This window comes from Giraffa tippelskirchi, chromosome 7 (genome assembly GCF_054371585.1).
Source record: "Giraffa tippelskirchi isolate mGirTip1 chromosome 7, T2T-mGirTip1v1.2.pri, whole genome shotgun sequence".
Classification (NCBI taxonomy): Eukaryota; Metazoa; Chordata; class Mammalia; order Artiodactyla; family Giraffidae; genus Giraffa; species Giraffa tippelskirchi.
In genome coordinates, this window is record NC_137281.1 from 114980499 (window position 1) to 114997633 (window position 17135).

The 17135-nt window shown below is 33.5% G+C and overlaps 1 protein-coding gene across 40 annotated transcripts in view; it reads right to left on the bottom strand.

Annotated features, from left to right (window-relative positions):
- TCF12 (transcription factor 12) overlaps positions 1 to 17135 on the bottom strand; it is a 395492-nt gene that overhangs the window by 53092 nt on the left and 325265 nt on the right. For 2 of the 40 annotated variants that reach the window (XM_081510144.1, XM_081510141.1), the window contains exon 1: positions 7692 to 7911. The exons of 37 other annotated variants lie outside the window; for them this stretch is intronic. In XM_081510144.1, coding sequence (XP_081366270.1) covers positions 7692 to 7760 — 69 coding nt within the window. In that variant the 5' untranslated portion in view covers positions 7761 to 7911. Of the gene's footprint in view, positions 1 to 7691; positions 7913 to 17135 lie in introns of those variants that run through there. One more of the 40 variants, XM_081510143.1, reaches the window with a different exon arrangement.

A 17135-nucleotide genomic window follows, 5' to 3' on the forward strand; every position in this document is an offset into this window, starting at 1 on the left:
CAGAAACATAGATGCAATGTTATGAAGCAGCAGTTGTGTCAGTTTTGATTTTTCAGATCAAAGAGTTCTTGCGGCAAAGCACAACTGATGTGGTCTTAAAGACTTTATTAACTCCAGATGTAGGGAAATAGTCAGCCAATTCCATAAAAAGAGCAAGTCTCTTTCAGTTACAATCAGTACTGGCCACAAATGAAAAGCAGACTGCTTATGTCATCTGATCACCTGCACATAGATGCCAGTTTTTTTCTAGTTAATGATCTAATCATACATTTAAATCTTAAGTATGATTTTGTATCACAACAAACAATCTTAAAATTAAGAAATACGTGTGCTTAAGGTGATTAAAATCTACCAGGAGTCACACTATTTTAAAGAGAAATAGGAAAAGTATAATTAAGTAATTTTAGATGTTCTATTGAAATGTGATCATTGGAAATTTTCTTTAAAATTCTAGTCTCCATTTCAGAATGTCAGGCTCAAAGGTGCTATCATGGGAATATCCTTCTTTCTCAGGTACTTATATATTTTCTCCTCTAGGAATGGCAATGAGAGAAATTTTGGAGTCTTGAGTGAATAGAACCATAACATTTATCCAGAATTAAATGAATGTAACTGAAAATCTAACAAGATACTTCCCTTTCATTGTTAAGACTGGTTGAAAAGAATAAATTCACGGTAATATCTTTACTGTCCTCATTCCATCAACCCAAATTTACTTTTTAAGAGTGACAGAGTACTTCAAGCATGAATATTTACATTACCCTATAGAATGATTACACAATTATCCTTGGAATGTCTTAGCTCAAACAACCAATTGGAGTCAAGTTAGCAAAAACATTCCTTTTTTCCTATTTGGATGATTCAGTTTAGTCATATGGATCATCCCAATTCAGGGCAGTCCACTCTCTGTTTAGCTTTAGAGGCTGAGTTGTGTACTGTGTTCTTACTTCAGAGCATTCTTGTAATTAATATTAGAAACATCTCTGCAAGGCAGAAATGCATCATTTTCTTATAGTTACTCAGAAAAGATGCAGAAGAGTAGAAGTTTTTACTAAAAAGATAGTTTTTCTTTTTATCTTGTCACATCCAGTGATGAGTTAAAAGATGATGCCATTTCCTATGCTTTTAAAAATAGATCTAAAACCTATGTGGTAGCTGATACCTTTAAATGTTTTAAGTGATGAGGAGATGAATTGGGAATTTTCTTTAGAATGTGAGAATAGCTAGCTATATATGTTAATGAAGATACCCTTCCACAGAAAGTGAGAGGAAAGCTTTAGACAAGCACTGTTCAGTAAGTTTCAGTGATGATGGAAATGTTCTATATCTGAAAAGATGGTAATGTATCTATGTCTGTACAATACAGTAGCTACTTGTTACATCTGAATATTGAACACTTGAGATGTGGATAGCACAACTGAGGAACTGAATTTTAAATTTTAATTTAAATAGTCATTGTGGCTACTGGTTACTACTACTAATATAGTATGAAATCACTTTTCCTTACCCAGCAGTTTAAAATTACATAAACTATTTTGAAAGACATATTCTAGGAGCCTCATAAACTCCAAAGCCTGTGAAAACCCAAACTCTCAAACATTTTGGGAATATCTTTATCTAATTTGGAAAGAAGACAGAGAAGCTTATCAATATTTCTGAACATGCTCTAACACAGAAATTATTACCAAAATTTCATTATGTTTAGGCTTCTATTAGTACTTTTGTCTCAAGATGGTTTTACTAGCAGTTCTCTTTAAGTTTTAATATGTTAAATACCATTAAACACTTTAATGTTAAGATTAAACCTCCAATGTTTGAAAAGTTTATGCTAATAGCAGAAATCATCTCCAGCAAAATCTTTATCAACTTACCAAAATAGCAAAGCAAAACAAAATTATTGGGCTAACTTACCCTATCATCATAATTTTAAAATAAAAACGTGATATTATATTCAGGAAAACTACACTTAATTTCTTATATTTTAACAACTATATTTTGTATTAAGCAATAAAAATTTTATAAGATCTAGCTGAGTATCTAAAATCTGAAAGCAAACACAAAAACAAAAACAGTCTAGGTCACTGAACTCAAATTCTAGCTTTAAAAACTGTAATTAAACCACTGAGCCATTAATTTAAAAAACTGGGCACATTTAAGGGTCAACACTCAAAAACTAAGAAAGAAAAACTAGGTAAATATTATAAGAAGTTTTTAGTTTCTGTTGATCAACCTATGAAGTCCCATGCCCAGTAATACACCAGAAGTTTCCTTCTACTTCTGTATTTTGAGGGATCTGAATTCAGTAAAAATAGGTTATTTTAAAACAAGTAAGTAAAATTTTTGCTTTATTAATTGGACTTAATGATAAGAGTGGTAGGTAAGTATTAGAGGAAGTTAAGAAACAAATTTTTTAAAAACGATTTACTATTGATTTTTCTGATCATTTTGGATCCATTGTTTTCTATGCATACTGACCTTATGTATAAACTCAGACAAAGAGCATATCTTTAACATAAATTTTAAAATCTTAAAGTTTCTGAAATTCAGGTCTTCCCACTTTCTTGGTTCTTTCTTTAATCTAAATTAAAACAAGTATAACCTCAATGAAAAAGACATTAAAAAAAGTAAGTACATGAAACAGCAATTTAAGAATTTCCTAAAATCCAAGAATATTTAAACAAATGACAAATTTGATAAATATCTCAATATTTTTAGTATTTTAATATTACATAAAAGTATCAAATTTTGCCATAAAGTCCAATCTACTACTTAAGTTTTTATGGTAATAATTCCAAACCTAAGGTGTGTGGGGGGATATATATACACATAGTTCCAGTACTAAATACTGTAAGAACTGAAACCAAAAAGCATCATAAAGCAAAATAAAGTAGGACTAACTCAGGGACACATAAGCTATCTATGGAAGATTCTTTTCATCTAATTAGTTAGCCTAATAAAATAACATGAAATTTCTGTAAAAAGCATACACGTTTGTATTTTCAAAGTATCATCAATAAAAGGATCAATATCTTTCCAAGAATCAAATTCTTTCCAAGAATTTCCAGAGGATGTTTAGGGGTGAAATACTATAAAATTTCCTTTCTAACAATAAGAAAAAAAATTCTAGCTTTCAGTACAAAGTAGCTTAAAATCAATTACTACTTCCACTGTCTAAAAAGTATAGTTGAGTAATAGTGGTTTTCAAATCTGAGAATTTCTTCTTAGATAAGTCAAACACATTTTAATTAATCTTAAGTTAACATCACTAGGTTTGTCTCATCAGTCTTTTATTGTAACCAGTATCATTTTTACAATAGGTACAATTTTTTTTCCCTAAGAGATAACCCATGAAATTTTTAAGGGACTGGGTTTGAAATCCACATGCTAGGATGATATACTGAACACATCAATGAGTGTCACTTCTTAGCTATCTACATTTTAAAAATATTTAGACCTAACGATAAAGTACCTGATCCCTTTCTTTAACATGTTCATGAGCTAGTGGAAAAGGACATAAATTTCTTTAAAACATTAATAAACCTGACCAGTGACAACATATTCTCGTGGCAGGGGTTTTAGTTTTAACTTCCTGTTTTTTGTGCTCACTTGAACTAAAAAAAAAAAAAAAAAAAAAGACCTTCTTGATTCATACTTAGAATACAGTCTCAGATAATAATCTTGGTAAAGGAAAAAAAAAAAAATCAAAGCAGATGGAAGCTAAACTTGCCATTTAATGTCTCTAAGCATTGTAACTTTAGAGAATTCTTAAATGACTTCATGTTTTCCTCATCATACAAATGTAGACTTAACTCTACTGGGTCCACAGACAGCCTGGAAATTTGAATTAATTTAATTAAACTTTCCTCTCTCATATTAATTAGCAGTAAATCCCCAAAAGAACAGAACTGTAGCTCTATATGGTCTCATACTGGTTTCTGTGCTTTTATCAACTGAAAATGTTTATTTGAAAAATAAGTCTTAGAAGTATTCATAAGGCAATTTTAGCTCCATGCTACTCTAATTCTTATGAAAATACAAATTATGTGGAGAGGCAGGTGCTAAAACCATGGCTAAACCAATTTTAATACTATCAGTTCTATTAGAAGAGACCTGTTAATTTCCTGAATTTAAAATCATATCTAAGATAGTTTTAAGTTCTTCAGTTTAAAAAGAAACTAGCAAAAAGTTGCTTGACAGATTATATCAATTGGCATTCATAAAACTGTAAATATGATCAGATATGTGAAACATATTTATTCGTAAGAATAGCCTAGTACTTTTCTCAGTGGCATTTTCTTTCCAGTGTAGTACTTTGATATGACCAATAGTAAGGATTAGTGAGATCTGGCTCTCTGCTATGGAGACCAGTTTACTTGTCCTTCGATAATAGAAGAGGAAAAGTTGCTCCTGGGAGAGAGACCTGGGTTCAGGTTTAGCCTCAAAGCTTACTAATGGAGGGGGGGGGGAAGGGGGAGGTTATACAAGTTACTTAACTACTCAGCACCTCATTTTCCTTACTTATAAAAGGAGGCTAGTAACAGCTAAATGACAGAGTGGTTGTGAGAATTAAATGAGGTAAACATAAAGTCCCAAGCAGAGTTCCTGAAACAGAGTAGCCCTTAAGATCAGGTTAGTTCCTGTCTCTTCTTCCCCAGATTCCATACAAAGAAGCTGAATGTTCAAAATGTGTTTCTAAGCTTTGGTTTTAAAATGTGGATTTCTGTGTTGTCTCTAAAAGATTAAAATAATTCCCTGATATAATGAAAAGAGCATCATGTCTGTACTTGCTGCAATTTTTGTACCTGGAACACTTTGTAGCATCTTCAGTTCAAGGTCTAGAAAATGGAGGCTGATCAGATCAAAGGAAGGCTAAAACTCCAGAATACCAAGGTGAAGAGAGCAGGAATCCTCTCTTCCCCAAACTTTCCTTTCTTTACCTCTACCATTCTCTACCTTTCTGCGTAAAGGATACAATTTAGTTATATCTATCAAAAAACAGTGCAGGCCAAGTTCTTTGTAAGTAAGGAACCTCAGAAACCCATTATTTTTTCTTGCTATTTTTCAAAGTTCAGAAAATAGATAATACTCAAAGTGATTTTAAGTCCCCTATTTATCATGAACACATATTAATATCTTACAGTATGGTATATAATACTTCTACACAAAAATTTTGTATGATACAGAACATTAACCCTTTCTCTTTTCAAACAGTGAGGAAAACAGGGTTAACATTTTTGCCTTTTCTGCACAAAAATGCCCAAGCTTCTTGTATTTCCAGCAATACAATATGGCCACATAATCTTAAATATGTCAAAATATGAAAAGGCTCTTCTCTGATTAATCTAGAATTTTTCCTAGAGTCTGTTCAGTCTATTTATTAAATTATCCCAAGCATCCTCAAATATAGGGAATCAGTTTGAAAATGTAAAAATAAAAATCAGGAAAAGAGGAAAATATTTTCCTGAAGCCCAGTATCACCCAGCCCAGTTTCATCGTAATATCCATAAAAGGATTTTAAAAATGAAATCAATGTGAACTCACTAGCATTTCAAAATATTCATGTCCCATCATCTTAAAATAAATTGATAAAATGGAGTTATTAATAAAAAGTGGGCTTAAACTTAACTGGCTTATAATGAGAATTATATAAAAAATTTCATAACTCAAGAAGAAATATTATTTCAGACTTTGGCAATATTAATTTAAAGTGCTAGCTTTTATTATAAAGCATTGATGGGTAGACATTTCCCAATATATAAAAAGACGAGATTTTTAACACAGTCTTTGGATAATAAATTATATACTATATGGTTTTCTTATTGAAGAATAATAATAGTAATAATAATAATAATAAATAAATAAATTAGATGTGGTAAAAATAAAATAGAGAGAAGAAAACACATATAAGAAAGACTAAGGCCTTATGATAGAGAGGACTAAGAAAATATACCATTCTTTATGCATTTTTTAAGAACATAGAAGTCACCTTTGACCCATACCAAGCACAGGCTATCAACTTTCAGGCTACACTTCTCTAACATACCAGCCATGTCACCCACCATAAGCCTGGAAATACTTAATACGATCAAAGCTGTTACCCACCCCCGCAATGTAGAACAAAGAGAAATGCTGTAATAGAGTGATCTGTGCTCGCAAAAGAATAAAATCTAAACTCAGTTTGAGTTATAGTCTATCTGCTTCAGGGGTCCTGTATAATTAATTTTACTAAACTCACACACACATACACCATTTTCAAACAGACTATTTTACTTAAAATTGGACATAGAAGAAAAATATTTTTGTACTTGAAAGACAGTTGGCAAGGAAATTATATAGACATCAAATTATTTCACCTATACTATGCATCTAAATCTACCACTTACATTCTCCAAAGCTCTGTTTATATGGGTAGTGTGAACACATACTTTTTAACAAGTTTATGAAATTTTGGCTTGACTGTCATCTGTTAAGAAAGCTTACTCCAAAGTTAATAACCAAATGCTAACAAAATCCAAAGAGGCCTTACCAAAGCAGTCAGAGAATGAAAAAGTACTTTCTTTAGTTCTCATGTACCATGGTTAATGCCATATGCTACTTTAAAACATTTTCAAGTGGTAAAAAGGAAAGGGACAAATATAAATGTGATTAATTTTTTGGCAACTTCAAAGATTAACACTGAAAATGTCTACATTAATGACCCCCCAAAAACAATCACTGAAGTCATTTATGTATTTAATAAAACACCTGAGATCAAACATTGTTTTGGAATGACTAAGGAGGAAAAAACCGAATTCCTGACATAAACTCAAGATTGTTATTCACTAATAACATTTTTATGTTTATCAACTATCTTATAAAGATAACTTCTACTGAATATTCCAGTGAAGTTTACTTTCTTTTTAGAATATACAAAACCCTCTGACTTAAAGATACTGCCTGTGGAAACAGTATACTATATAATTAATACTGAGAAATTAAAAAGTAGAAAAGTTTTACTTAGCAACACAGAAAGGTATTATTTTAAAACATTGAAGCATGTGCTATAAATTGGCCAGAAATAAATTCTTTGGAAGATGTATAAATGCATTCTTTGAAAAACAGTGATTTATTTTATGAATCTGTACAGGGTCAAAATTCTAGTCTGATTGGAAACAGATGGTATCCGAGTAAAGTCAGGCTCTGGACCCGAAACTCCAAACAGGAAATACGGCCCTCACTAGCTGACTGCTTCCCTAATCATTCCCAGAGCTTCATACTTGTTATTTTTATGAATATCCAAGATGACTTTCATCTTTCCCTTCTATCTACAAAGCATCAAGCAATCTTCCCTCTTTCTCTTTCTCTCTGTGTTAAATGTGTATTTTACATACAAATTATATGTTTACAACATAAGAAAACATTGAAACTAACGTAGTTTGAAGCTCACAGCTAGTAAAGACATCAGGCATTAACAATAATATAAAAAATAAACTTGAATTTGTCAGATATTATTTTAAAAATAAAAGTAAGAAACTATTGTAACTGTGTCAAAGACAACTTTCTAACCTTAGTTACAAAGAAACATACGTTCTTAATGTAGTGTAGAAAATGATAAAACAAAACCTCACAAGTTTTAGTAAAAAGTAATTAATCGACCCTGTTTCCCTTAAACAAGCTACTAAGAACCTATCTGAACAAAGAAAAAGACTTACCGTTTTCCCATTGTAGTAATACATCAAAGAACTGCTGCCCATTCCAGGGACAGGATAGGCACAATACATGTTGATTTTGAAAATGTTACTATTTGCAGCTAATACACACAGCTTCTCTCAAAGACATACATCCACACAGCCCAACAGAGTTAAGTCTTCGGCACTATGCATCCACACATGGATCTACTCAAAAGGAACTTATGCAAAATAGGACTGAACCAACTCACAGAGCAGAGAGGGAGGGTTTATGCTGTAAGTAACCTCTTTCAATCCCTATCAAGTTCTTCCATGGATGGTGGACACCGATAAAACAAATTTCATAATTTTAAAAAATACAAGTCACAAGTGCTAAATAATAAAAAGCAATATAGTGTCCTGGAGGCATATAGCCCATAGAATTATTAATATTGTCATATTATGGTATATATGTCTCTCTCAAAGAAAGGCAAACTGACAGATATGCTAATCTGTTTTTAGTTTTAATTAAATTAGAGCACTTCTAGCAGGGAAACCTAGCTTTCTACACTTCTAAAGACATTACCATCTGGCATAGCCCAAAGTTGCTTCCAACTTTGATAAACCATGATCAAGCAATCAGGATTTGGAAACACTGAATCATGTGTAACAAGAAGGATCTAAACAGTTAAGCCATGTACAAAGTCACTTCCTTGAGAAAGCAGACCTGTCATGTAAGTACCTCTCAACTAGCTAGAACCATGATTTTTTATGTTATAAAAATTGTATGGAAAAAATTTGAGAAGAACACATTTCATGAAAAAGCTCATTCCAACAATTCAAAAAATTATCTTGAAAATAAATGATCTGTTTTTAAAACATAAATATTTAATACAGGTTTTCAGTCCTAAAGCTCCTTAAATTCCTCACTCATAATACCAAATAAAAGTTTATAATGGATTACACTGTTCTAGGATATGTATGAAGCAACTGAATAATTAAAAAGAAAAAACAAACAAGGTTTTGTTTTTCCTTACATAAAAAGATAGAAGGCTGGTATGTACAGACAAAACGTTCACTGTTGCTAATAAACTAAAACAGATTTCTCAGAAGTCTTTCCTCCAAGTTTACTATCATTCTTAACTAATATTTAATATATTCAAACTTTTATGCTAATGTTCAAATTTCTCAAAAAGGAAAAATAATCAGTGTGGGAATAAATGTCTCATAGATTTTAAAAATTCATTATACTTAGAAGTCAAAAGGTCTTAGACATGTTTTTGGTAAATACTTTGCTTCTTACACATAAACATATCTTGTTATTTAAAAAGTTTTCAATTTGTCTTTTGGTGTGGACTCTAACCCAGAAAAACAGAATAACAACTTTTCTTTCCTCTCAGCCCTGTGTTGCTGCCCCTCATCCCCTCCATCAAAACCTCTTTGTACTATCTCTTCTCCCTGCACCTCGGAGGTTCTCCCAGAACTGTGTTAATCAGAGGAGGGCTCACAAGCTGCAAAAAGGGGACACATCACTTTTTTAAAGCCACCTTTCATGAAGCAGAACTCCTCTAAAGGAATATTCCAGAAATATTCTGTGAGGGACCGCCAAACTCTCCATTCTTATTAAAAATATTGATTAAAATATAACAATAAAACCGAATAAGACAATAAGGCCAGCTAAGTTCATAATGTTTTAAAAGCTGATGGTGTCAGAATAACAATAAAACCTCCCTACACTCTCCAGATATAGAAAAGGCTAAGCAGCAGCTGCAAAAGAACATCACTGTACAACAGACCATTAAAATGCCAGTCTGCAGAGTGGTCTGTAACTTCCTCCCTCCTGAGAGACCACAAAGACTCATTTCAATCCTCAGAGAGCTGTGTAAAAAGCGTTGACTTACAATTAACAATGTCATGCCTTAAAACCATTCAAGTAAATTTTAGTCTTTTATAGACATAGTCTCTCTCTGACAGAGCTTAAAAAAAAAAAGGACAATCAACCATCCAAAATAAAATTTCCTTTTTTTCCCCTGAATGATTAAAAATGTAAAAAAACCTATTCTTAAACAGAAATGTAAAGAACTGGGGCAAAGGGGGAGCCACAAGGCACTTCAACAGTCTCTTTCTACAACCAGTGCTCCAAACAGAAAACTTACATTGATTAAAAAAAAAAGAAATCCACCTATAGCAGTTAGGCTCATTTCTTTGGGGCTTGCCAGAAAAGAGAGACAGTACTATGATGTTTGTTAAACAAACAGAATAATAAATCCAACTATGCAATCTTTGCTATTAAAGCACATTGAAAATTTGAGTATTTCATTAACAGCTCCTTTATTTTAGAGGCAACTATACGGTATTCTGAAAGCAGAAACAAATATCTAAGTTAAAAAAGATGAGAGTAAAGGCCAGTCTAAAGAAGTTTATTAAGAACTGGCTAAGATCTGTTGTTAAGTCTGAAACCTGAAGGTTGAAACATAATAGTTTCTAAGCAGAGCTGAGTAATTAATTAAGTTTTTGCTTCTAACTTTTCATTCCTCTTCTGAAAAACACAGATACAAAATTCATACATATGTTAAATTAACCCCCCCACAACACAATCACTCATATATACTACTGTATAAATTGAGAGTGGATGTTGAAACTTGAGAGAAGAGAGACAAGGTGGGAGTTTACATACACATGGCATTAAATTTATTCCTCAAAAACAGCAAATCATCAAGAAAACTGGCAGTAATTTAAATAAAATGTTCCTGTATTTTACTTGTATGCTATGGTAAGGTCTTCTAACTTTGTTACTCCAAAATATTATCTTTTTGAAGTCTGCCTCACCCAAAGGAAACTAAAATTGGTTGATGGAGACAGTCATTTTTCTTATCACAATTACAAATTATCTTCCATGATAAAGTCCTTTGTTGCTTCCTCAAAAATTTCTTGAAAAAAATCTAATTTAATCTATGTAACAGCTGCTGCGCAATTTTCTTCCTAAGCAGAATCATATTACAGGAAACAATGCATATAGATGGATCAAGTGCTGCTCTAGTCAATGCAGTTGTTTAATCTTTGCCTGTTTTTTTTTTTTGAAGGAACATGTCAAGGGTTAATCCTATGACTCAGTCTGACAAAACGAGTCAGCTGGAGACAGGGCCACTTTTTAAACCTGATTTCAGACAGACGTGCAGTCTGCACAGGAGCTCTGAACTGTCGTGCGCTTTTTATCTTGAATTGTTTCCACCCACAATTCTATGTAATCACTTATGTGTTCTTCTAAGATTATGTGATCTGACTCAACATTCATACTACCAAGGCCAACAATCTAAAAAAAAAAAAAAAAAATCACCAACTTTTATAGCAAAACAGGCGTTACTCTACACACTGGCAACATGATTAATGAAAATGCCAGAGACCCCTGAAAAAAATATGACTTGGAGCCATACATCTTTTATTAGCAAACTGATGATTCCTGGTTTGAGGATTACTGCATTTCACTGACTTTTAAATACACTTCCCCGCCCTCAGTAGTTCAGGATGTGATGTTTATTTACCATTCCAACAATCATCAAGCACAGACCTTAACTAGATAAGAAAAAGCTATTAGGTGTTTTGCCTATGCAATTTACTTCTTCCCTGAAGATTTAGGGGAAAATGTTTCCAAAAAACCTACTAGGTAGAGACTTTCTCATCAGATTAAATTCCAGGCCTCCATTTCCTTCTTATTTTTATGTTGACTGGGAAATAAATCTTCCTTGGAGAGCTATGCAAAATCTCCTGGGATTACACACGCAATATTTTAATTTATTTTATTAGCTCTTCTTTATCCCTGATATTCCCGATCACTGTAACTCTCAAATCTGTTTGTTAAACTATCCACAGCAAGAATGTTTCCAGTGACCTAAAATTCTAAAAAGTTTTTAAACAAAAATTTCAATTTAACTTTATTGCATATCTTGAATTAATTAATTAAGGCCAGTTAGTGGTCAATCTTACTGTACATTTTTCTAATACAAGCAGGCAACATTCCAGTGTAACCAAAGGCCAGAAGATCTGGCGAGAAAAGTAAATCTAAAACCCACTCACAGGATTCCTAATGAAAAGTCTCAACATTATTTCTAAGGGAATCAATTCCTGGAAAACAAGACTTCCAGAGTGAAAAACAAAGCCAAACAAAGTTTACAAGTGAATAATCCCACAGATGAACTCAATATATTCCTGCTTTTGAAAACTCAGTAAAATACTAATACATTATTGGCTGTAAGGAAGGTGGGGGGGTGGGGTGAAGACAGGTTTAAATGGACAATAAATAAGAGAATCTACAAGTGGGCAGATACAAAAGCAAAACACCCTTCCCTAGTGTCTCCTCTTCCTTATTTGGCATGTAGAAGGATGACTGGTGAATGAATGCTCTCTCCTCAATGTGCAGTATTTCAGCTGGCCTGGTTAACTAAATCGGCTGCCAAATCAGAAACCAAAAGAGTCCAGGCTTTTATATCTGAATATTATATTGCAAATTTTTCTAGTATATGCTGTTTTGTAAATAAAATGATTCCCAAGGGTCAGCAAATTGGTCTTCTGTTTTTTTCCTAATATCCTCACAATTTAGAAAATTTACTTTTGCAAAAAATAAAGAACATAAAACTCTAGCGAAATAATGCATCTCTTTCGGACCAATCCACTGACAATCAGTACCTATTGTTTAAATATAACAATGCTATTTATCTGGAATCATATAATGCCTCTTCTAATTCAATAATATTACTCTCATCTTGCTGGTGGCTAATCAATCAGTAAAAAGGCTCCTAAATACTGTCTTTCCACTGTATGAAAAGATTAAACATCAAAGATCTGATTTTGTGATCTTTCCTCAGATGGTATTTTCAAACATTTGTTTCCATTATGACTTAACTTTGAGTACGTAAATCTCAGTCAAACCAATCATCAGAGTTATAGTTAGATTACAAATTGGTCTGAATCAGTTCAAGTTCAGTTCAGTCGCTCAGTCGTGTCCGACTCTGCGACCCCATGAATCGCAGCGCACCAGGCCTCTCTGTCCATCACCAACTCCCGGAGTTTACCCAAACTCTTTGTCTGAATACTGGTACACAATTTACTTGGATACTGGTTGGATGTGAGGAACAACTGACACACACAATACACCAACTTCTCAGAGCAGAGTAAAATTCATGCTACACTTCACAAATCACATCATCTGTCTCAGACATAGAACATCAGACTTCTGATCATCTCTTTACAAAAATCTCTAACATGAGTATTAGAAATGTGTAATGATTAACAAAGTAGAAAACACTTATATGTGTAGCCAATGTAAACGATCAGCTATATAAACTGTGCTTACAGGTCAAAAGAACACTTGTTTAATTCCCCTTTTGACAACCATATGACCAAAATGAGGATGTGTAAAAAGAGCTATACCCCTGGAAGAGAAAAGCAAATACATGTCTTTCTGAGCTAAAAATAGTATCCCTCTGTCATTAACATGAACAGAACTAACAGATCATACAAAGCTTCTAAAAGGCAATCATTAAATACCTTTCAACAAGACAGAACTACAACTAGTGAGAATATGTAAAACCTGAAGCAAACTGCGTGTTTCTTTTGATCATGAACTCACTATGACAAAGCAGTTTTCTTTGAAAAATTAAAGTGGGGAGTCCCCCTACCTAGTAATTTCTGCATCTCTTGGCTGTCCACTTCTTTCCCCACAGGAACTGCAGTTTGTCACTTCGCATTTACCAATTGAAATAACGTGGTAAGAGAATCATTAACCATGTTGCAACTTGGTAATTTTCCTGCAGATGGCTCTATAATCACAGCACTGCCTAATGACGTGTGTGAGGGTTAAAAAAAAAAAAAAAAAAACACATTGCGGAGAGTATCCTGGTTTTAAAATTCTTTAATAAACCAGCACTTCTGAAGCACTTTCAAGACTGGGACAGCACTACTGACTTGTCAGGTAACAACAAAATAAAACTAGGAGCAAATAAAGCTATTGTTTTAAACCATAAACAATTTGATCTTGGGTCCAGTTAGCTCTCCATTAAGGAAAGTGCTACCTTTTTTTTTTTTTGGTTTCTTCTTCGACCTGCGTAATTTTTTTCTTCTGAGTAGGAAAGCATCAGTTCTTTTCAATTTATGAGAAATGGAACAGTACCATGATAGTCCAGTCTAGTCTATTTTAAATTTATTTTTAAAGAGACCAGAAGTAACATCTGCATCTTAGCCCAGAGCCATTTCAAGAATCTGCAACTGGAAACTCTAAGTAACTTATACATTATTTCTGGCCCCTAATTTCTGTTTTGTTCCAATAAAAATTCTTGCTAGTGGTAGTAATTTTTAAGACTTCATACCTCTAATTAGTTAAGTACCAAGGATCCACCAAATCACCCTGCCTCATATATTGAATGATTAAGTAGAGTTCATTTTGGCTATACTCACTGGAAGAAATCATGCAGACTCTGAATTTATGAAAAGATCTATCCTAAAATAACAATTTCTTGCCACTAAATTCTGGTGACCATTCTCAACAAAAACCAAACCATACTTTAGTTTGAAAATACATCTGAGAAGGGTGTAATAAACAGGGGAGGAGATGGGAGACGGTGCCAGTTCAAAGCAAAATGAATTAAACGTTTCAGTAATGCTTAGCATGCTTCACTGGTAAAGGTAATACACCACCTCAACAAGTGGCCCTTACCAGAAATATTGAGAACCAGTCACAAAACTTGGAAAGAAAAAAATGCATTTAGCTGCTTTTCTATATATCTTTATCACAAGTACTTACAGAAGGGCAGAATAATTCTCCCTACCGTTTATTAGTCCTCTGTAACATGAGATAGGCTGCTCAGGTTCCAGACACTGAGTCATATCATATGATGACAAAGAGCACTAGACTGGGAGTCAGAAGACAGGGACTTAGGTTTTAGCTCTGCCTCTGAGGAGGCATGAGAGCATAGGCGAGGTCACTGAATTTCCCTGAGTCTAAGTTTCCATTTCTGGAAAACTCAGGCATTAAACCAGGCCAAAGATTTCCTAGCCATTTCACCACCAATAAAACCTTTTATTATCTACTCCACCCCAAAGCACTGAATTCTTATTTTGAAAGATCTTTTCTCCCAAACTTTTTTTTATTGAGTTATAATAAATATTTTTCTGTGTTAAAAAAAAACAAACAGGCAACTTCCATTCAGAACTTCTGATTAAAATGAAGCATTGCCATGCTGGGCTGAAAGAATTTTAGTGAAAGAAATCTGAAAAAAAAAAAAAAAAGAAAGAAATCTGATGTTTTCAACAGCATGGATAATTTATTTCAGTAAGTTACACAATTCGTTAGGTTTTCGAAAGATTTACATCTTCTCTTATTAACTTTGAAAACTCAGATTAAAACTCACTGGCATAGACGATACCTTATGTTAACACACCAATTTTAAATTGTATTTTTATAATCATACCTTTGAGTGGTACAGTTAAAAGCCTAAAGTCTCACATAAAATGAAAGGCTGATCATGAAGGGAATAAAAAAACATAATTACAACTTCTCAATTCTAATCTAAGAATCCAAATGCCTTTTGCCTTCTAACAACATTTATTTGCTTGCAAATAAATTATCTTTACAAGGGGTTTATATATTTCCATTGTCTAATAATATTTTCATTTAAAACTAACATCTTTTTAAACAGCTCTATAGTGTCTAGGAAATACTGTAAAAATAAAACAATTAAGAAGAGCTGACATCTTACCAACAGGTAACAACTCCTACCTAACTCTGTCATCTAATCAGCTCAATAACAATTTTGATTTCTTAATAATAATGTGCAGTTTGATCTATAGGTCAGACATTTTATGTTTAATACAGCATCACCACGAAAATTAAAGATTTTTGGCCATATTCTTAAAATAAACATGTAAGCCTCTACAGAGATGGCTTTGTTATAATCTCAGCAGGCAACAAAGAGTTAAAGAGTCAATCCTTAACTCAAGAAAGCCCATCTTAACTAAGTAGGCTGTGGTCTCTGCACTCTTCTGTAATAAAGAACTTAGGCCTGTTATTTGCTTCTTTGTGCCTTTTGGCTGGAGAACAATGTAGATCATAGCAGAGATTGTTTTGTGGGTTATAAACAAAGGTGGCTGTAATGAATATGCAAGGTGGACAGTTTACAGGGTGTAACAGGAGAATAAGAGAGTGAAAAGCAGGTAGAGGGACCACAGTGCCTTCACAGCTGTGTGATCTTGAGGAACACTGGACTGCTCTAAATACTGATTATTTCAAACTGAAATGACTGATATATATAAAAAATTTAAACTGTGTTACTATTACTAAAATTGGAATAAAGGTAATATGAATACAGGATCACAGGTATTAAATGCTAAATGCTTAGACCACACATGAACAACCAAATGCAGGTCTTCCTAGCTGTGATGTATCTAACTAAGAGAGAGACCAGGTCTATGTAAATGGGAAGAATTTCAGTGATCTTTGCCACAGAAAAGACTTCCACCTTTCTGATGAAAAATTGGAGCTTTTTGTTCCACCACTCCCTGAAAAGTTTTACAAAGTCTAAGTATGTTAAACATTTTATAGTATATAGCTAAAATATACCTAGTTCTTCTGAAGGATATGTTAATTTCAGATTTTCCAGTATGCTGTCTATACCTCCTGAGTCAAATGAGTATGATCCAGGAAGAAAGAACTATGGCTGTATTGCTAATCATCTGTGTTTATTTATTCAACAAATACTCACTGAGCATCTATTATGCACCTAGGAGTTGCTGATAAAGCAATAAACAACATAAGTATTCTGATCAAGCAAGAAACAATGTTAAGTACCAAGATTCTCAACAGGTAAAGAATAAACAAACTACAGTATATCAGATGACAGTAAGTGTTTCAGAGAAAAACAGCAGGAAAGGAAAGAGGGGAATATGGGGCATGTTGCCATTGTATACAAGATGGTCAGGAAAGATTCTACACTGATAAATTGATAGGTGATCAAAGAGAAAAGTATTAAGGAAACTAGCTATATAGGTACTAAGGGAGGGAAGGCTAGAGGGATAAATTAGTGGAAGATGAAGTCTGGGGGGTAGCAGGGAACAGATAACAAGGGTCTTGAAAGCCATTTTAAGGACTTTGGTTTTACAGTGATAAGAGATGCTTCTGGAGAATTTTGAGCAGAAGGATATCATCTGACTTAAATGTTAAAAGGATTGGCCTGTGTTAAAAAAAAAATGATTTAAGGAAAACTGGGAGGCCAATTGGGAAGTGCATGCGTGCATGCTCAGTCGCTCAGTCGTGTCTGACTCTTTGAGACCCCATGGACTGTAGCCTGCCAGGCTCCTCTGTCGATGGAATTTTCTTTTGCCCCTCTGCAGGCAAGAATACTGGAGTGGGTTTCCATTTCCTCCTCCAGGGGATCTCCTCGACCCAAGGATCAACACATGTCTCCTGCACCTCCTACACTGGCAGGTAAATTCTTCACC